The 22,043-nt window shown below is 42.8% G+C and overlaps 1 protein-coding gene across 1 annotated transcript in view; it reads left to right on the top strand.

Moving 5' to 3' along the window:
• Window positions 1-20,571, top strand: part of ttyh3a (tweety family member 3a) — a 22,672-nt gene extending 2,101 nt beyond the window's left edge. The window contains exons 3-15 of the mRNA XM_037688768.1: window positions 3,629-3,798; window positions 5,265-5,376; window positions 5,497-5,714; window positions 6,970-7,065; window positions 7,496-7,568; window positions 8,274-8,349; window positions 12,517-12,572; window positions 13,418-13,510; window positions 14,194-14,286; window positions 15,229-15,365; window positions 16,504-16,677; window positions 16,953-17,028; window positions 20,266-20,571. Coding sequence (XP_037544696.1) covers window positions 3,629-3,798; window positions 5,265-5,376; window positions 5,497-5,714; window positions 6,970-7,065; window positions 7,496-7,568; window positions 8,274-8,349; window positions 12,517-12,572; window positions 13,418-13,510; window positions 14,194-14,286; window positions 15,229-15,365; window positions 16,504-16,677; window positions 16,953-17,028; window positions 20,266-20,343 — 1,452 coding nt within the window. The 3' untranslated portion in view covers window positions 20,344-20,571. The remainder of the gene's footprint in view (window positions 1-3,628; window positions 3,799-5,264; window positions 5,377-5,496; window positions 5,715-6,969; window positions 7,066-7,495; window positions 7,569-8,273; window positions 8,350-12,516; window positions 12,573-13,417; window positions 13,511-14,193; window positions 14,287-15,228; window positions 15,366-16,503; window positions 16,678-16,952; window positions 17,029-20,265) is intronic.
• Window positions 20,572-22,043: the final 1,472 nt, after the last annotated feature.

Here is a 22,043-nt window from a genome sequence, read left to right as displayed (position 1 = left end):
CCAGACATTAGCCAACTGAGTCTTGACCTTTGTCCAGACATTAGCCAGCTGAGTCTTGACCTTTGTCCAGACTTTAGCCAGCTGAGTCTTGACCTTTGTCCAGACTTTAGCCAGCAGAGTCTTGACCTTTGTCCAGACATTAGCCAGCTGAGTCTTGACCTTTGTCCAGACATTAGCCAGCAGAGTCTTGACCTTTGTCCAGACTTTAGCCAGCTGGTGTGTAGTCAAAGCTGACGCAGCGAACCTTAAAGTCTAATTCTCTTGTAGCTTCACAAGGAACTGGACTGGAGAACTCCAGCAAAAATAAAATGCCAAGAACTAATTAGGACAAGGCTTTTTAAGTACCAGCAGTGTTAGGGGTCAAAGAGGAGTGTGTTAAGCAGCTAAAGACTGGGGGGGAGGGGGGGGGCAGCATTTGTTCACATATTTGTAAGGATTTCACAACATTACATCGAGTGATTAGTTTGTTCTTTGGCATTTTTTGAAAGATCTTCTTTGGTCACATTTTCTTTTTTTAGTAATCTGGTACAAATTCCATCCATTTAATGTGTCCGACACTTAAAGTAAGTGTCTGAGGTGTATGATCAGTTTATATCGTCTTCATTTAGTCTTTATGTTCAGCTGTCACTCAAGCTGCATTATGGGAAGTGGGGATTTCAACATCAATTCAGTGGAAACAGCTGGTTTACGTGATGAATTCAGTGGAAACAGCTGGTTTACTTGATGATTTCAACAGCTGTCTGTGAAGCAGGAAGTGCTTTTGTTTAGTTTCATGATAAGGCCGTCATTTCCACATCTTGTCATTTTCACGTCAAGTGTTCTGTGGAGCAGGAGAGCAGCAAGATTAATAAAAAGCAAAAAATACTCTGTTAGTCACAAACTTCAAAATTTCCAGCTAAATTGGAAGTGAGTCAGAAAATGGAAAAGTGAGATATAGTTCCTGAGAGACGGGAAGAAAGTCCCAGACTGACGTCGACAGTTTACGATGTGCCAGGTCTTGTACAGGTATGCAGCGAACGATAAGTCGTCCAAGGTGTGGAAGAGTTTATGTCCTTGTTGTACTTGGAGTTCTTTATGTAGGTGTCTAATATTTGCTGTAACAACTCTACATCTTAATTATAATTCTTTAAGAACGATGTACAAAATTAACATAGTCATGGAGTGCCACCTCACATTTATCACCAGCTCCATGCCAGGATTTTAGATCAAGATGGCCGCCACAGCCACATCTCGCCAGGTGCGTGGAGATTGTGTTGAGGATGACTCTCAGCTACGACCTCGTTAATTTTCTCATTAGCTGCAGTTCTGAGTAAGTTGAGTTTGCAAAGCTCTGTTAGTTGTGGCAGCCGTTGGTTATCAGGACACACGTCCTGCTAATGGTCAGGCTTTTTAACGAGCCCAAACACTTGACATTTGTGATGACGTGCTGCTAATTATTGTTAACGCAGCTCTTCCTGCAGGCTTAACGAGAGGTCTCAACTTGCCCAGATGGCCGAGCTGTCGGTGCTGCTTACTCTGCATGTTGATGATGCAACCTTGAGTGACTGGCGTGTTTCCGTATGCCGGCCATGCTCCCACATCACTGCACGTTTGTGCAGCCGTCTTTGCTCCTGGCCGATTTATGTAGAGCAGCATGCTAGAGCCAAGTCCTCCAACTGTTTGATCAGCCAGCTTGTTGCTAGTGGGCGCTACATTTGATATGAAAGCTGTTTCTAGGTCCTTTGCTCAGTGCGCATTAAACTCACATAAGAGGTGAATCAGAAAGTGTGATTCTCTGTGATGATTGTTGGGGAAACATGTGAATAAATAGACCAACCCTGGGTTTCTACAAAGCAGTTGGACGTCTGCGTCTCCTGGGGAGCATGCAGCGAGCAGAGACCCTCCATCTGACCTACATACTGTATGAGGCGCTGCTTGTTTAACCATCACTCCGCTGCAAGCTTCAAATGCTGCCAGTGGATCCAACGATGAGCATACGAGAAGTGTTCACTTTGTTTTGGCTCTCTTGTTTGTAAAACTTTCCATTTTTAGTCATTTGTGGAGTTCAAAGTGCACTACTGCCTTTATGCATTTCATGAATAGTGTGCACAATTCTTCATTAAACCATAAAAATCATCAATATTGTTATGGGTTACTGAAGAGAACATAAAAAGCCCATCATTCCTTAAAGGAAATGATCTTTTCATGGCACATCATCTTCTGATGGACAGTCAAAGCCGCTTTGGTACAAACTTGTGAACGATGCGCTGCCTGGCCCTAAAAACGGGTCACGCTGATGTTTGGTTGGAGCGCCTTTAGCTTCGATCACAGCTGCGTTCTCTGTGGCATTGTTTCAATAAGCTTCTGCAATGTCACAAGATCTATTTCATCCAGTGTTGCATTAATGTTTCACCAAGAGCTTTTGTTGCTGACGTCAGAGTCTGACCACTGCACCAAACCTTCTCCAACACATCCCAAAGATTCTCATGGGGTTCAGGTCTGGACTCTGTGGTCCATCCATGTGTGAAAACGATGTCTCACGCTCCCAGAACCGCTCGTTCACAATTCGAGCCCGATGAATCGTGCGTTGTCATCTTGGAATACGTCCGTGCCATCAGGGAAGAACAAATCCTTTGATGGAAGAAGCTGGTCCTTGAGTATATTCAGGTAGTCGGCTGACCTCGTTCTTTGAGCTCATACTGGTTCCGAACCTGGACCAGAGCAACTGCAGCAACCCCACATCATAACACTGCCCCCACAGGCTTGTACAGTAGGACACATGTCTTCCTCCAGGACGATGGGTCCCCACTGTCCTTCCAGTTTTTAATAATCGTTGGACAGTTCTTAACCCAGTTTTAGTTTCTACAATCTCCTGAGATGTTTCCTCTGCTCGATGCCAATGATTCGACCCTTCTCCAACAGTCGGACATCTTTTCCACGACCACGCCGTGAGTCTTTGACATGGTTGTTGAAGAGATGAGAAGCAGCTCATGGCACCAGTTGGAGTTAAAGAACTTGTTGCAGCTGAACGATGATCGTCCGTGCAGTGATGATCCAGCAGGAGGCTCGGACCTGTTTCAGTAGCTACATCCAGGTGGAGACTTGTTTCTGGCCAGGCAGTGAGTTATGCACGGTCCAGTGCAATATCACAAGATGTGTTGGTGCTTGGAGTTTGTGTTGGGAAGGACTTCAGGTACTACTACAACTAAATATTTGTAGAATGTGCGTAGTTCTAGTCGATTAGCTGTGGCAGCCATCTTGAATGGGGTTGATTCCAAACGTTGATGAGTTATAGATTTGTATGCAAGGATTAGTTGCTTAGAGTTCAATTAAAATCTGTCCACTTGTTCTTTAAATATTTTACTAACAATACATGGACAAAAACACTACTGCCTTTCATTTTTGGCGGTGGTTTATAATGAAAGTAGTCTCCTGTTAAAAAGCAGGTGGAGCAGTTTTACTTTGTTCAGATAAATGTGAAGTCGTGACATTTGATACTAGTTTGTGCAGGTTTCTGAGGTACACAAAGCAAACGCTTGCTCCAAGTACGACATGCAATAAGCAGAAAACATGTTCAGACCAGTTTCCCCTGTTGTTATTGATGAAACCGATAAGGGCTTTCCCATCGTTTGGCTCCTCTTTCCATCAGTCCATCCTGTTGCTGGGAGGTGTGGCGCTGGCCTGTCTGGCTCTGGACCTCCTGTTCCTGCTCATCTACTCCATTTGTCTGTGCTGCCGGCGCAGTAAAACCGAGGAGCAGCCCAACGCTGACTGTTGCTGCACGGCCTGGTGCGTCATCATCGCCACACTCGTTTGCAGGTGAGTGTGAGCGCGCCGGCGGGGTCAGCTCCATCAGCTTCAGTCGCCCAGCGTAATGACCGTGTCCTTTTTACTTAACCCACGCTCGTGAGTCGGTGCATCCAAAAGTAATGCTTGAGAATATCAGCATGAATTCTGTTGCTCTCCTGTTTCACGTGTTTAAATTTGATACTTGAACATGTTCGCAGCTCAGACATCGTGTACATGTTGCAGAGGCAGCTTCTTTTTTTTAAATTGGTTTACAAGATCTTAATCATGAAAGAATTCCTCGTGCAGCCTCGACGCTCTGTTTCTGCCAGAACACATTTGGACCCGTCTTACAGACTGGAGGGTTTTAGCTGTGAACATTGTTAACAGTAGAAACTTTAGTGCGAGGTTATGATGAGGGGTGGGGGTGCGCAGTGGCGAGCGGTCGGCGCTACCGTCTCGTGCTCCTCAGGCTGCAGGTTTGAGCCCAGTTTGCTTCACAAAGGACTTCCAGCACAAACACTCGGCAATTCTTTCATGCACGTTTGCTCAGAGTGGTGACAGCACTCTATTTGCAGACAGGCTTTAATATTTTTAATTTATTATTAATACGAACAACGGTGTGATAATTTGCCATCTGGTCATGTTTTGTGTCCTTGAACGCGCAGCGTTTGCTTCCTGTTTTTCTCGTCCTGTTAATGGGCCTCCGGAGAGCCATCCCAGTTGATTCAGAGTCGCACAAAGAGCTCAGGGACCCGACGAGGACAAGAACTGCATTACAATCACGGCGTGCGCTCCAACCCACGCACGGATGTTAGGCTTTTCAGCAAAGTTCGGTTTGGATTGCTTTTGCTGAACATGGAGATTAGTTAACTTTTATTCTGTTTTTCCAAAGTTCACGTAGAATTATTTCACAATAAAGAATTTTCTGTAAAGCTGCATTTTTCCACCAGAGGTGCAGGAAGTGGAAAAAGATGAGAAAGAAGGAAAACGTGATCAGCTGAAGACTTGTTGATCAATATAGACTAAGATCATAGTTATTGATTTAATGTAGAATGTTTAAAATAAAATGAAAGATGAGTTTTCTTTCTTCTGCAGTTTATTGTCACTGAAATGTTGAGTAGTTTCAACACAGTTTATTTTTCTTTACAATATAAATGAACCTGCATCAGTCGGTGGCAACATGTTTTTCTGTTCACATGTTTGGAAATTGTTGCCTGAGCGGTTTATGTGCAGCTCGAGGCAGACGAGATCCAACCCCCCTGCCTTGGTGAGGGCTTTGGGCCGGTCCTCTGGTTCTGTGGTTCTGCAGGAACTCTTTCTGCTCGAGTGAGAAGGAGCCGTTGACCGGGCTCTGGACGACTGGGTTCAACCTGAACTCACATGCCGCTCACTCTGCCTAGCTGTCCCCCCCTCGCCTGGTTTCTCTTCTCTGTGTCCTCTGGGGGGGTTTGTTTTTGGTCTTCACCAGTCTGCCCCCTCTTTTGTCCCCCACTTAGTGCTGGTATTGCTGTCGGTTTCTATGGGAACAGCGAGACTTGCGATGGAGTGAATCGGCTGACGTACTCCCTCCTCCACGCGAACCGCACAATCACTGGAGTGCAGAAGCTGGTGAGGCCAAGAGAGCAAATCGCACCAGCGTATTTAATAATTCATCTCTGCTCTGGTTTCATTAAATCTCTGGTGGTTTGCTGGTTTCTTCTCTGAACTGTTTCTGGACGCTGGCTCAAGGTAACTGATAGTACGTCATCGTTAAACCAGACCGTGGACGACGATCTGCAGCAGCTTGAGGGCCAGTATGCTCAGCATGCGGACTACGTCTCCATCATCCAGAAGCTGCAGGGCCAACTGGACGAGCTCGTCAGACAGATGGTTGAGATCCCTTTTTGGGACAACAAGGTTTCCCTGGAGGATTTGGCCGTTAAGATTGAACTGTACGACTGGTATAGGTAAGAATGTAGTCGACTCCGAACATGAGTAAATTCAACAATGTTAAAAAATACTTGAACATGGAAAATGACAATGGACAGAATGACCAAATACATCTTCATGTTGTGTAGAATCTCTTTAAACCCTAACATGCACACAAATGTTAAAATATTATTCACAGTCCTGTAAACACTTGGCTTCCTCATGTCAGAGGTCACAGACCGTTTGGACCAAGTTTACTCTGTAGTGCCACAGAGATGAGAAGGAAAGGAACCATGAGGACATTGTTGGATCTCATTAATGTTCAGCCTTGTTTCAAGTTTTCCAGTTTATCTTCAAATGTTCGTCTTATTGCGTCGCGCCTAAAATCATAAATGTGCACGTGTAATCACACAGCTGTTTGTTTCAGTACAACATCTGGCAGAAACAACTGTGTCCATTTCAAAGGAAATTATCAAGGTTGTAAGTGAAAGTTTGTGAAGACACGTTGATTGAAAGGTAGATTAGAAAGATTATATGCTATTTGTTACTGGAATTAATAGATGAAGTATTTATAGTTTATTTTTTACAAAAGTCCTAATTATGGCAAAAATTAAAATGATCTTTTTTTGCAGCCTGTTCTCATTCCAACCAATTTTGCCAGCACAGGTCACAGTCGCTCTGTTTATGTAATCAACCATTTTTTATTTCTTTTCTTTGTACGGGTTAATCGAACCGAGACACATTCGTCTCATTTGCAAGAGAAACGTTGTACACAAATAAAACTACAATCAAAAAGACTTTATTTACAGGCCTCTCTTGTAAATGAATCCCCGGAGCTCAATGACACTAACTTGTATAAATAAAGGTTGAATGAAAGAATATGCAAATAAAAACAAATATCAAAATTAGAAAATATAAGCTATACTTAATAATCTGCAAGAATTTATTGAATGTGAGTTTTTATGATCGGCTTAGATTGAACTTGAAAACAAACTTGTCTTTTTATAAGAAACTGAATAAAATAGTTCAATATTTTAAAGTTAAATTCTTATAGTCGTTTATTTTATTTATTTTTGCTTTACCTTTTAAGTATATACGAGTTTTTAAAATATATATATCCCAAAGTTAGATCAAGTTTTGATTTATTTTTTTAATTCTTTTTATCATTTGGAGATTGTTGGTCATTTTATTTACCGTATTTAAATATATATATATATATTTTATATATATATATATATATATATATATATATATATATATATTTTATATATATATGTGTGTTTGCCTCTACAGGTGGCTGGGCTACATAACCTTACTGCTGTTTGACGTCTTCATCTGCCTTCTCGTTCTCTTGGGCCTTATTCGCAACGTGAAGGGAACTCTTATCGGGTGAGTCTCATCGTGAAATAATGATTAATTATAGCGTGACCAATTAGAAATAAAACAACAGCAATTTGTTGAAATGCAGAGAAGCTTGTGCAGCAGATGTTGTATGACTTTAAGTGGAGTCAGTCTCAACTTAAAATGAACATAGTTGGGATGTTCAAACAAATCAGGCACACAAGTTAATACTCATCCATCCATCCATCCATCCATCCATCCATCCATCCATCCATCCATCCATCCATTATCTTTACGCGCTTCTTCATTTTTGGGTCGTGGGGGTCACTGGTGCCCATTTCCATCTATCACTGTGCGAGAGGCGGGTACACCCTGGACAGATCCCAAGTCCACGTTAAGAGCTTCTCATTTTACAGCTTCAAAATATGTGTTCATGCGCTCACACTGCAGATGACCTTTGACCTCTTGTTTCCCACAGAGTGTGCCTGTTTGGTGTAGTGGCTCTTATCTTCAGCTGGGTCTCACTGGGGCTGGAGTTGGCGGTCTCTGTGGTAAGTTCCTGCATCAGAAAATGGATCCTGATGAGCCAAGATAACGTGTAAAGTTAAAACTAAACCACTGATGGGTGATGAGAAAATGCTTTTCTCTAGTTTCACAGCCATACCATAAACTGAACCCTGTATTTTGGGGAAATGCTTCACATATAACACAGACTCGTGTCGTTACATTGTACATTGTGCTGGTTTTTCTAGTTGCTCAGTGATTTTCCAGAACTCCTCTCGACTGATGACAGCGATGAGGACGCACAGCGTCTCATCTGTGATTCAGACTGTGTAGAGAAGGCAGTACAATAAGTTACTTTATACTTTAGTGAGAAGGAAGACTGCTGAAACGCAGAAGCATCATAAATCTAGATTTTTTAAATTGAATTACTTTATTTCAATTACACAATGTTGGTTTTCAACTATGAAAATATTCATGATTGCTAATCTGCATATGCAAATCAAAATGTAGATTTGGAAGATTTCCTCTCATGCAGGTGACTCGAACTTTTCACACGTACCATAAATGCTGTTTTTTCTTCCTCTTCTTCAATATGAACGACTTCTCTCATTTAAGGCACTAATTTTTCTTAGCAGTAATTTAAACCACCATCACCTAAACTCTTGTTTGATTCGAGGTGGTGGAGCGTTTAAAGTACAGTGAAGAGGACATGTGGTTCCAGAAGCATGCACTTCATTCGTGTGTCTGTTCAGGGTTCCAGTGACTTCTGCTTCGCTCCGGATACTTATGTTACCAAAGTGGGGAGTCAGTATGGCGTCATCAACCCAGGTAGGATTCCTTTGATTTGTTTTCATTCAGATTCATGCACTAAAGCTTCAGTTTGCTGTTTTATATCAAATGTGACTTCCAGTCATCTCGGATTACACTCGGCAAGTTATTATGAATTACTGTGAATTTCTGTCCCTGGGGAGGTCGAAGTGCTTTGATTGTTGTGCAGAAGTGAGAAGCTGCATTCTGCAGAGCCAGCCTTGTTTTTGTGAATGCCACAATTCATAAAAAGCTTCTAAAAATTGCTGCCGGATCTGCAGCAGGGTCAGGAGGGCAATGGGCTCCTTTTTAAACAGCACAGCAGCCTGTTCAGCTCATTTCAGATTTTCCACTTTGTTTCATGTCGGGATGCAAGTCAGAGAAAAACCAGCCTCCGGATCACTGGATCAGAAAAACAGAACATTTCCTGTGTCCATCGACAGAATGGTGCTTGAAATTACAACACTTCATTTTTCATCATCAGCTCAACAAAATAAGAGTTTTCTGCTCTCCTTGTAAAATATGAAGTTAGCTGAGCACAACAAGCAGAAATCAGGACATCAGTTGAAACTGTTAACAATATATCCCGGCTTCCTGCTTAGTAATATAAAGCTTTAATCCAGCTCACATAGATAATATTTAACTTGTATTTTCTTCCTGTAAATATGAAGATGTTAACAAAAATCTTCTTTATGGTTTAAATTAGTGTTTTCATTCATGTGTCGAAGTACATTGCTACTCTGAAATACCACAAATTACTGTAGCATATAAAGTAGTAACAGAACTCAATACAGGAAGTTTTCAAAGCATTTTTTTATCAATTGTCTGTAAATTTTTGGAATATTTCCTCTTTTCCACTTGAAATTCCACCAGGAACAAGTTTGAGCAGTACAAGTGTTTCATAATGAAGCTGGATTCATTCATTGCTTCCTCCGGCTGGATATTTAACCATCTATTTAATTTAGATCATTCTGGTATAAAAGATTTTCTCTCTTACTCCTTTTCATTCCTCTTTCTCAGAGTTCAACACGTGCGCTGTCTGCAATGACAAAGATGAGCTGTGTGCACGCTGGATGTTTTACAATTTTAAATCATTGTTTAGACGTCAGCAACTGTCAGTGTTTAACATTTGTTCACTGGTTCTGAAAAATGGTTTTTGTCTGATATTCCTTCAGTGAGTTACTGATCTTTTGTAAAACTGAGTTTACTAAAGTATTTGCTGAACTACTAAAGGTTCAATGGCTGGAAGGTCCAACGTGTGTGATCGCAATGAGTGGGAGGCAGAAAAGACTAAAATAAGGGTCACACAATCATCATCATCATCGTCATCATCATCATCATCATCATCATCATCGTCATCATCATCCAAAAAGTCCAAGTTGGATGTTAAAAATTCTTGAACAAGCTCTGATGGTCACGTGTGAAGTTTTCTGTATGTCCAGTGTTTTATGTGGGACGTATGAACATTTTCTGTTTCAAAAAGAATATTTGAACTAAATTAACCAAATATTTTGAAGCTTGTTTGGTTTAAAGAAACCACGAGTCCCGTAGCTCTGAAGAGGACGGGGGTTTCTCGTGTTTTGCCAAAGTCTCATCGATAACCGTTGTTTTGTGTTTTGTTGGATTTTTTTTTCACATTTTTATTTGTTGTACCGACACCACTGTCAAAAGTCTTGGCACACCACTACCGATGTAGACGCTTGTTTTATTGTGTAATTTACACGTACTAATACACAGTACCCTCTACGATGAGGACTGGCAGAGTACAAGAAGCCGTTGTATTGTGATCCATATTTTCTATAATTAAAACCTGTTCCCAGCTCCTTCACAAGCCGTCATTTCTCAGGAAGTCTGTTCTTCTGATGGCGGGTGGACTTGTTGGATAGAGCAGGACTGAAACGTGACGTGCACGTTATGTGCTTGTATGTTCTCTGCCGTGCCACAAAGCTCAGCTGAGTGAAAAGGGAGCGGGGAGCTCCTGGCAGTGAGTTTGGACGTCACGAACGCCATGTGTCGGTTTCTCACAGCTCGGATTTGTGCTGCGGTACTTTTGAGTCACGCTCGCACATAAAGCTTTTCTCATCAGTTCCTTCTCGGTGCTGTGAACGAAGGAAGTGGGTGGAAACAGCAAGTGAAAGTCTGAACCTCTAGTAATTAGTCTTTGGATCATTGTGCACGGTGAGCAGCGTGCAAGTTTAGTCTTGTAGTTTAACCATGAGAGTGCATGATAGTCATTGGTGTTGTTTTCAGGGGTCTGTGTATAAAACTAGAGGTTGTTAAACCTTTTCTAGTGTTTACTTTGTTCTGTGTAGGTTTAAATGTGTTCCGAGACGTCTTGTGTTGCTGCAGTATTTGCTTTATTCTTTTGGCTCTAGTCCCCTCAGCGCTCACAGTTACTCACTCTGTAAAGCAGCAGTAAAGCTGTGACGTGGCAGCAGGAGTCATGAAAGAACAGTACTAGATAAAGATAATAACGTCTTGTTTCTTTATTCCTGTAAAACTGTAGTGGCAGAACAAATGGTTCAGGACAAGCAAAGCACAGTCATACATACGAGATGGCAGAGATAAAAGACTCTTTTAGTTTATACAATCAACATTTTATAAATGTGAAAGGAGACCCTTTTTTAAAACCCTGTACTAGCAACTTTGGGTTAGAAGTTTATGTTGACTTGTTCCTTATTGTTGAATTTTTCACGTCTCTATCCATGGCCTCACCAAACTCCTCCCACATCTGAGCTTTGCCTCAGCGACAGCCAAAGCTGTGGACTGCTTAGCTCCTTGGTACTCCTCAGGTGCCTTCAGAGTCCCACCAGCCAACAAGGCCCGATACGACTCCTCCTTCTGCTTGATAGCCTCCCTAACCCGGGGTGTCCACCAGGTCTGTCCGGCATCTTCCCCCTCCATCTGATCCAAGTCACTACCAGGTGGTGATCAGTTGACAGCTCAGCTCCTCTCTTCACCCGAGTGTCCAAAACAAGTGGCTGCAAATCAGATGACACGACTACAAAGTCAATCATTGATCTACGACCTAGAACATCCTGGTGCCAATTGGACTTATGGGACCCCCTTATGTTCAAACATGGTGATGGACAAACATGGTGATGGACAAATCATGACTAACACAGAAGTCCAACAACAGAACACCGCTCGGGTTCAGATCAGAGAAGACGTTCCTCCCAATCGAGCCTCTCCAGGTCACACCGTCATTACCCATATGGGCATTGAAGTCCCCCAGCACAATAGAGTCCTCAGCTGGTGTACCTTCCAGGACCCCAGCTAAGGACTCCAAGGAGACAGGTACTCTGAAATGCTGCTTGGTTAAAAAAAAAAAACTCCAACACACAGGCACCAAGTCGGGGGTCAGGAGTAGATCCACACCAGCTTGGCACCTCTCACCACGGGCAACTCCAGTGTGATGAGATTGGTTCTGGAGCCCATGCCGTGCGTCGAGATGAGCCCCACTATATCTAGTCGGTACCTCTCAACCCCATGCACAAGCTAAGACTCCTTCCCCACCTGAGTTACAATCCATGTCCCAAGAGCCAGGTTTGGTAAGCCTGGGTCAGCGTGCCAATGCTTACCAAACCACTGCCCCTTGAGTCATGAACCTGACTCATGTGGCCCCTCCTGCTGTGGAAAGAGATGTCTGAGCCTCCCTGCTCAAGCTGCTGCCCCCGTGACCTTGGGAAGGATGGATGGATGGATGGGTGGGTGGGTGGGTGGGTGGATGGATGGATGGATGGATGGATGGATGGATGGGTTTTTCACTTCACTCACTCAGTTTGTGCATGGTTATGTTATGCCAGCAGGAAGCTGTATTAAAACCCAGTGTAGAGTTGTTCCTTTGTTCTGAACATGATTTCGCCACGTTCCTTTATGTCCGTTCTGCAGTTCTGCTCTTAAATGCAATCAGCAAAGTCACTTCTTGTAGTTTAATGTTTTGGTGTTGCTTTTTAAACATAGAGATGCATTTATTCATCACTTTGCTTATCAAGATGAGTTTTTCAAACCTCGACAATGCAACTTTTTAAAGTTTATGATAAAACAGCCATTTTACAAACATCTAGTAGAATAACTGAGAAACAGTTCAGTTGGTAATCATCAGGTTATTGCATAATGAAATATCGTTTCAGTAACAACCTTCTGATCTTCAGGTTTCTGTTTCTGCTCCTCCTGGTGTACTTTCAGAAATCCTGCAGTACTACATCAGTTGCAGTTTGGAACAAACCAACCCCTTCCAGCAGGTTTGTTATAACTACATTTGTTTTTGCACATGAAGAGGCATTTGCCACGTTTAAAACAAAGCTGTGCATAAAACTTAAATTTGAGTGAAATGTTATTGCAGATAGGATTTACGCATGGTGTTATGAGCTTGTAGTTGGTAAGAATGGCAGTAAGCATCGTCAGTAGGTCACAATGCCTCAGAATTAGGCTGTTTCCATGCAAGAGCACAATACTTTGTATTCTGTGAGCAGCATTATATCCACACCTAAACCCCAAGCTTACTGCTTAGGCTCAGGTAACAGGTTGTACAGAAACAGTGTGAAAGATTTGAGTCGCCGCTTGTTTCTTTAAACATTTTTCTTCCAGTGTTATGTCTGTTAAGTGGCTTCAACAAAAATGAACGTTCCTCTGGAAGTGGTCGGGTACAAGGCCTGGACTGGAAATGAGTAGAAAAGAGTCAAAGCAGTACTAAGTCTGAAGACTTATCCTCCAATACAAATGTAAAAGATTAACTTCTTAGAAGTAAAAATAAAGAGAAGCGGTATGGCTCAAGACTTTTGCACAGGTGTGCTGTATGCCACCCCCTCTGTGAGAGTGGTTTTCTTTAATGGACATCACATTTTATTGTTGAAGCCGCATCAATAAGTTAAAACTTGTGAGTGCTCCTGGGTTTAAAGGCTTCTGTTGTTGGTTCCAGTGTAAATTTAGAAGTTTCTTTCACCTCCGTCTGTAAAGTGCCTGCATGCTCTGACGCAGTCCATTTGAACAAAATGAAGAGAGTTGCTCAAGAGTTCTTGTAATTATTTAAGAAATGGAAATGCCTAAAATGAATTCTAATAAATGCTGACGTTCATTCTCTTTTCAGAGGCTTTCTGGGAGCCACAAAGCTTTAGTGGAGATGCAGGATGATGTGTCTGAGCTGCTGCGCTCTGCCACCAGAGAGTACAAACAGACCAAGGTACGTCTCGAAGCACCTTTACAGATTAGCTGTAACTGTTTGTGGTGACCCGTCTGACCTGCACAGCGCTGAACTGCACCTGTCCACATAAAGATCTGCTGACAGCCCACCTGGGAAAGGCATAATGTCCGTTAAGTAGCATTAGTCTGTCAGTGGCACACAGCACGGTGCTAATGCACCGCTCTGCTTCTGACACGTGTTGACGGATGTAAAGGAGGCTGACGCAGGGAACAGTGGGAGGCATCTTTCTTTTCACATACCCACACACACAAATCGTTGTTGATTTTTTATTTTTTAATCCGGCAGTCACATGGATTTTCATCCAGAGCAAATTGTTGACTAAAGTAAAACCAGAGACGGCTCTTTAGAATGATTTTTAAAAAGATCAAATTAAAATCTGATTTTCAGCTCTACTGTCTGCGCATGCTGTAGATTTATAAAAACATTAGTCCTGCTTGATGTGTGTTGAATGAATAAACAGTGAGTGAATCTCTATCAGAGTGTCACTTTACAGTCACTTCTTCATAGTTCATGTTCGTGAAGCAGAAAATGGTCATTTTGATTATTTATTTTGGATTGTACCAATTTGTTTGCAGTGGATGGTTCCAAGCATGCAACACTGACGGGCCTTGATGTAAAGCTTCAGCTGTGTAATTTTAGTATTTTCTTTCCTTTATCCCCAGGAGAGTCTGGAAGAGATTCAGGGAATCCTGAACACCACAGAGATCAGCCTGCACCAGCTCACTGCACTCGTGGACTGTCGTAGCCTGCACATGGTGAGCTGAAACGAGACGATTCTGAGGCCTCTGTCGTGTTGCACAGAGCACGATGGAAAGGAACTGATTTGTTCAGACATTTTATTTTAAAAGAGCCAAGTTACATAAAGCAGCTCATCTTTGTTGCTTGTAGAGCGTGCACACCTGTCACTCTGTATAACGTTCTCCTTCCTGTGTCCAAGTTCGTGTCCTGCTCATTCTGCCTGTGTTTCATGTTTCATGCATGAAGTTGGCACAAAGTAAAGTTGCTTTTCCTTGAAGGGTTGTTCCACAGAGTGCCCAGATTAAAAACGTGCAAGTGTTGAACGTTCTGGTTACTTTCAGCCCTGATCTCCCTCTCGAGCTTCTACTTCAGAAGCCACACTAATAATTTATGTTTATTGGTCTCATTTTAAGCTGTGGTTTATTTCCCAGCTTTACCGTGCACGTTGAATGGATATTCAGTCGTGATGTGGCGTTTAGTGCATTATATCTAGTTCACCTGTGAGCAATGACAGTCCCTCGTTTATCACGGGTTTATGGGACCACGCCCCCACGATAAGTGAAAACCCGTGAAGTAGAGATGCAGTAGTCCAAGTTCAAGTGTCACTACCAATCTCCCTCGTTCAATGTAAATAAACCATTTAAATTTAAATACTGTAATATTTTTAATAATTGTTTGTTTGAAATATGACAGTATTTAAGTTTTAATTGTAGAGAAGCGCAGCAGGACCAGAAATGTGTGTGTGGCAGAGAGTGGGGGGAGCTTCTCCCTGCACCTGTGGGCTGCACACAGGTGCAGCAGGTGCTACATCATTTCAAATAATTTATTTGAAATAATCAGTCCAGTACTGTAGTTTGTATTTAATCTAAATTAGCAGACCCATTTTCTAACTCGCGTTTCGATGAAGCTCTTTCTTTTCCATAATTTATTAATAACTCTTGAACGTCTGCATATTGCAGGACTACGTGCAGGGTATAACAGGACTGTGTTACGATGGACTGGAAGGCCTCATCTACCTCGTGCTCTTCTCCTTCGTCACAGCTCTGATGCTCAGCTCGATTGTCTGCAGCGTGCCTCACACCTGGCGAGGCAAGCGGTAAGGCCCCGCCCCCACCTCCACCTCCACCTCACAACTACCAACGTTAAAGTGCAAAAGTTTTCATGCCACGTTTGGATTCAGGACCATAAACACACTGAGAAATAATTCAAGAAAAGACTATTAATTATTCATATTTTTAGGCTTTGGTGCCTTTTATTCATCTCAGGAATGAAGGAAAGTGCTCTAAAGAAAAACTTTTCGGGTCTTTTATTTATTTATTTTTCTCCAAAGCTTTGTCCAAATGACACGTTCAAAGACTCTCCCTCAATAGATTAGTTTTCTAATTGTGCCGTGTTGGCCTGCGCTCATCATAACCCCCGTCTGAGCGGCTCTTCTGCACAAGCGTGAGATCATTTCGATTTCATTTTCCCCCAGAAGCAACATACGATGTCTGCAGGGTGGCTGCAGGGGAGCACTTTGTAAAAACTGCCTTCAGCTCAGAGGAGGGGGGCATGTTCATTAGTCTGATCTTAGCTGGCACTTCCTGTTACAAAATAAAAGCTTACACTAACGGTCTGTCTCCGTGCTCCCTGCTTAGCTTTATTTGTTCTCCAGTATTTTGGTAATGAGGCATGCAAGCTAATCGTTTACCCCATCTGGAGTTACAGATTATAAAAACAAGTCAATCTCGTAATATGTGCTTAATGTGTAATGTCAACATTCAAATATTATTATTGTTTGTTTCATAATGTGGCTTTTTTCTGAAATACAGATTGAGACTATAGAAACAACAAAGGTGACAATGACGTCATAGACGTCGTGGTGAAACACTAGAGGGAGCCGGGCTCCTGTTTGTGTGAAAGATGCCGGACTCTCAGGAGCCGAGCTCATTACAGTCTGCTGCAGAGGAGGCCTGCGCCGTCCTTTCAGCTAGTTCGATCACATAAAGCGACATTAGTGTTTGGAGTTGAACAAATTGCATCAGTTTGTTTTTACACCTTGTTTAGTTTCATTACGGTCAGTACAAAACCTTGTTGGCGTCAAACGGCACAAGTTCATTTAGTTTTTTATTATCTGAGGCAGTGATGTCATTGATTCAAGATAAAAAGTGAATGGTGGCATTTTTCTGCTCGTTTGACATCTTCAGTGAAAACAGGTCCCTCTGGTGGTTGTTTTATCGTGTTGTGCTTCGCAGGAGTGATGAAGACAGCGAAGAGGAGTCTTTGAGCCACGGAGGAAGGCAAAACCCCGACAGCCTGTACCGGGTCCACATGCCCAGCCTGTACAGCTGTGGCAGCAGCTACGGCAGCGAGACGTCCATTCCTGCCGCAGCCCACACCGTCAGCAACGCACCTGTCACAGAGTACATGTAAGACTCCGCTCGGTGCAGAAGCCAGAAGCTTCTCAAAGGGAAAGTTTAAAAGTTGTGCTGCAGCGAGGCTCATTTCTCATTCTCTCTGGTGTCAAGAACAAGTTTCTTTGTCCCAGACAGGACATTAGTTCTCCGACAGGCTGCAGCTGTTGTTCTCCAATTGTGATGTCTGTGAAACCTGAAGATCTGGGGGGGGTCTGGCTCCATGTAAACCAAATGACATCTGCAGAATTTACTGTGACGTTTAGTTTGATCTATATTTCATCCAGCAGGGCTCAGAACTCCAACTCCCAGAACTCGCGCTGTGAAAACACACCTCTGATTGGACGGGAGTCTCCTCCTCCCTCGGTAAGTGCAGCGTCTGTTGCTTTGCTGCTTCAAGTGTCGGAGCACCCCTTGGTTCAGGGATATTCAGCTAAACTCAGGGGGCCACCGTTGCTGCAAGTCAAGAGCTCGGGGGCCGGACAGCCAGCACGTACTCTCCTTAAATAAGTTTGTTTTACAGTTTAAAATGTAGTTTTGTTTCAAAATGAGCCCATTGTTGGGCCGAAATGAGCTCACTCGGGGACCTGATTTGGCCCCGGACCACCACTTGAGTAGCCCTGCTTGAGTTGTTGTTTCAGGAACTTTGTTTCAGGAACTTATGATCTAAATTAGATTTCTCAAATACAGCTGGTTCTCTATATTCTGCACTCTTGAAAATAACAACCTTCAACAAAGCCTTGACAACAAACAGCTAAAGTTTTGGTTCCCTGAAAGTTTCTTCACGTAAGACTGATTTAAATGACGTAGAACGCTGTTGCTTATCAGAAAAGGTGTTCTGTGGATTTAGAATCTTCCAAACACTAAATGTGAGATCACAAATGGATCATTTTATTTTAATCGCATGTTTTAACACGTTTCATTGCTGAACACAAACGCTTTAAAGTGGGAGGTTGAAGCGTCTCTAGTGTTGAGGATTCTTTCAATTATTTTCCTAAAATCAGGTTTTGAACCGAGTTCTTGAAACAAATGAATAATAAATGTGAGTGTTTTGTACAAAGAGCCCACCTGTGACCCCATCCTGCCCCCAGCGGCCTGATCCTCCTCTAGAGGTCCTGCTCCCCCGGTGTCTGTCTGCCTGGACCTCCACACTGCTCTGTGCATCTTCTCTACTCTCTCTTCTTGTCGTTTCTCTGCGACTCCACACAGTTGTATTTGACTGCCGCGGACAGTAACAGCGGTCACTGCTGGCAGTTAAAGCCCTCGGAGAGTTCCAGGTCGTTTTGGTAACTCCATCTGCTAAACTAAGGTACACAACCGGTCCGCCTGCTCCTCTGTGTCACTCCCTCCAGACCCCCGGCTCCACCGACCCCTGTTTTAGATCCCAACGAGGCTGAGGGACACCCCCCCCCCCCCCCCCCCCCCGCCCCAAGTACCGCTCTCTTTGCCCTAATGTCTGATCTGATGTTTGTACCCTGTCGCCCTGCGCTGCATGTTCGCCTGCAACTGCTCTGCACCCAAACCGTTTGTGCTGAGGAACATTTGAAGCTGTACATTTTCCAGTGACGTGCGTCGGCTTTCAAAGATCACGCTGTTGATGCGACTTCATCACCAGGACGTGTTTGTCCCGACTGTTGGAGTTGTGGGTGAACTCATGTCAACATCTTAAAGACTCACATTTCACGAAAGGCTCTTTGAAACGGGAGGAAATTGGTCTTTCTAAACTTGTTGCTTTAATAGTTTATACCGGTGCAGTTTTTACGTTAAAGGTTCAAGGCAGACGTTTTTTCTTTGGAAAAACATGAGATAAACAAAAAGGGAAAACTAAAGTAGGAAAACATGCAATTGTAATATAGTAGTCCCTCATTTATCGCAGGGGGTTCTGTTCTCAGTGCCCCCACGATAAGTGAACAGTAGTTGTTTATTTTAGTATATATATATATATAAAGACATTTTAAACCCTTCCCACACTTCTGTAATATTCTAACCAATGTTTCTAAACGCTCTAACAGAGCACCGCCTGTCATGATCTCAGCTCCCTGCCAGCGCTCTCGGCCACGCCCACTTCTCTGCTGCAGAGCAGAGATCATGACAGGCTGCACCTGTGGGCTGCACACAGGTGCTAAATAATTTATTTTAAATTAAAAAAATCCACGCCCATCGTGCGGCTCATCTCTCAATCAGCCAGTTGTGTGTCATGTCCACTCCGACTTTGAAAAACCACGAAAGAGCGAGTCCGTGAAAGTCGAACCAGGAAGCAGCGAGGGACTGTGGTTGAAAATTTAACGACGACATTAAACCTACGTTTCCATCACCCCGCGCTGCTTCTTCTGTCATCATGACAACATCTGGCTCCATTTGTAGAAATTAGTTTTAGAAAATGCTGAATTATTTCAGTTGTTTGCTTTTAATTTACGTTTTGTGTTTAGTGGAAAAACAAATAAAGCAGCAGCTTTTACTCTGAATTGATCTGCGCTTGAGACCGGAGTCTGATCAACATGACGTTTGGGTTGTGAGAGAAATATTAATATTTTTTAATGTTGTGAATAGGAAGTTGTTCTAAACAAATTATGTGATGACATCATTTTTAATTAGCATGTTTTTACGCATTATATTAAAAAATGCCATTTATTTGTTGACACTTTCTGTTCATAACGATAAAGTAGATTAAGATGTTTACTGCAGTACTTCTAATGATACTTTTTCTTTCTGAATATGGTAAGTTTTGGTGTTTTGAGCCCATATTGGCTGTTCACAAGGTTCTGAAGGTTCTGATCCAGTTTGTCGTTTGTATCCACAGGAGTGAAATGCAGCCCCCGCGTGCACGTGTTTCACCCCCTTAAGACAAAATGCATGGGTCCATCCTGAATGTATATGAATGTCTGACTGACAACGGCTTTATTTTATATTGTTTCTTTTACTTCAGTGTCTGTCTCCTGTACATTTTATTTATTTATTTATTGTTTCCCTTTTATTGTTTGAATCATTAATTATCCTCGTAGACATTAGCGTTCTGGAAATAACTTCTCTAAAAATATTTGTTCGATTATTCTCTCATCTTGAATGAGACCTGCTCTGTAGTACTTTGTCAGTCCAACCAGGGTGTTGTTGTTGTTGTTGTTGTTGTTGTTGTGGTTGTTGTTGTTGTTGTGGTTGTTGTTGTTGTTGTTGTTGTTGGCTAATTTTTTGGAACAGATTTAATATTTATTCATAAAAACATTTCAGATCTGTTCCATTTTCAAACTTGAACTCTTTTTGATTGTTGTCAGATAATAATACTGAAATCCTACGTTTAGTGTTTTATTTGCCGTGAACACGACCAGACTGGTTTTTATTTTTCACCCTGTGTGTGTGTGTGTGTGTGTGTGTGTGTGTGTGTGTGTGTGTGTGTGTGTGTGTGTGGGTGTGTGTGTGTGTGTGTGTGTGTGTGTGTGTGTGTGTGTGTGTGTGTGTGTGTGTGTGTGTGTGTGTGTGTGTGTGTGTGTGTGTGTGTGTGTGTGTGTGTGTGTGCGTGCGTGTGCGTGCGTGTGCGTGCGTGTTTAGAAACGCCTGTTTAAATGCCAGTGTAATGAAGACGTGCGTTTTGTCTGCTTTTCTCGTCAGTACACCTCCAGCATGCGGGCGAAGTACTTGGCCAACAACAACAGCCGACCAGATCCTTCCAACCCTCCGGCGCATTAGATCCGTCTGCAGTGATCCAGTGATCCAGTCATCCATCCCGTTGGTCTCTCTCGCTCTTCTGCTTCCACTTTCTGTCTCGCCTGAACTGAACCAAATGTGCTTTCTGCTCCAAGCAGAACTTTAAGGACATCCATCTCCTCTTGCTTTAGGATTGCATGAACTTTCAGAGGTGCTGGGACTGAGCCGGGACTGTTTTTAGTTGTTTTTACTTTTAAACATGAATACAACCCCACGTGTAGCATGTCACATCCAACAGGACGTGTTGAGGACTTTGGAAGTGCTCGCAGTGGTTGTTCTGTGAAGAACTCTGGTGTTACTGCTTGCTGAATACCTGATCGTACAAAACAGGAAGAAGCTGCTGTTTTCTTCTCACCTGAAGCTCAGGTATGAGCTCTCACTCTTTCACCCAGTGCTCCCAGCAGGAATCAAACCATCAAACAGCTGAACCTTCTGGGAACTCCTTCCTACACATGAACCACACGCTAACTCTGGCCTGTTTTGGCGTTTTGTCTTTAAAGCTCGTGTTGGAACCAGTTTTCAGAAACGTGGCACTTTTTTCATATCGACTTGTTCCTGTGGCTTTTTCTGAAATGCTTTGATGAGCAGTGACTTGTGGACCCGACGAGGTTGATCCGACTGAAACAAATGATGGAAAATAATATTTTATATAACTGGAATTGTATTTTGGTGGAACGACTGTGGGGGGTGCTCTTGTAGGACAAGTTGCAGAGCTGGGAACACACACACATTTTCACACCGTTTGACAAAGACATGCTCAAAGATTCAGACGTGATCGTCCCGGCAGTCCTGACCCGAGAACTATCTCACGAATGTGTTTTAGCATTTATCTAAACGCAGAAAGGTCGAGTTGGTGCCGTGAAGGGACTCTGTGCGTGAACTTGTCTGAGAGGAAACGTTGGTGTTGGTGCGTGACGGCCGTGGTGAGACGTCCGTGCGTGTCCCTCAGCTCTGAGGACGATGGGACTGTGTCAACAAGTTGAGCACAAACGTCCTCAGAGCTGAGGGACACGCACGGACGTCTCACCACGTCCGTGCGTGTCCCTCAGCTCTGAGGACGTTTGTGCCAACAAGTTGACACAAACGTCCTCGGTAACTTTTTACACGTGTGTACATCTTTCATGTGCTCCTATAGAAGCTGTGAAAAACATTTAATTCACTGATGCAGATATTTGAGGTTGTTTTGTTCTTCGTAACACATTAATTACAAAATCAATCCACATTTCCTGAAGCTTCTTAAACATTTTTAATTTAGTTGAAAACAAGCAAACACAATGTGTTGCTTAATTAATGTAAATAAAATAGAATTCAAATTGTCATTGATTTTGTGTGTGTGTGCGTGCGTGTGTGCGTGCGTGCGTGTGCACAAAAAACATCCTAGATCTTGTTTTTTATACTTCATTTTGTAACGTGCACGTGTACCAGCTGTGTATTACTGGGCTTGAATGGTGCGTTTTGAAATAAAGAAACGTTGAAGAGCACAAGAGTTTGGATTCTTTGAATCTTTACCCAGAACAAACACCAGGTCGCAGCAGAACGACACGCTTCATCCTTTTCTGGAACATCAGACTAGAACATGCATCTAGAACATTTACGCTTCATTCAGTTTCTTTGTTTAAATTTCATTTTGAAATAAATGTAATTTCATTAAAACTTCCTGTTTCTCAAATATTTTAAAGTAG

This window comes from Nematolebias whitei, chromosome 15 (assembly GCF_014905685.2).
Source record: "Nematolebias whitei isolate Nwh7 chromosome 15, NemWhi1, whole genome shotgun sequence".
NCBI classification, from domain to species: Eukaryota; Metazoa; Chordata; class Actinopteri; order Cyprinodontiformes; family Rivulidae; genus Nematolebias; species Nematolebias whitei.
Note: the sequence above shows the minus strand (reverse complement) of the source record. Positions and strands in the feature narration are given on the sequence as shown.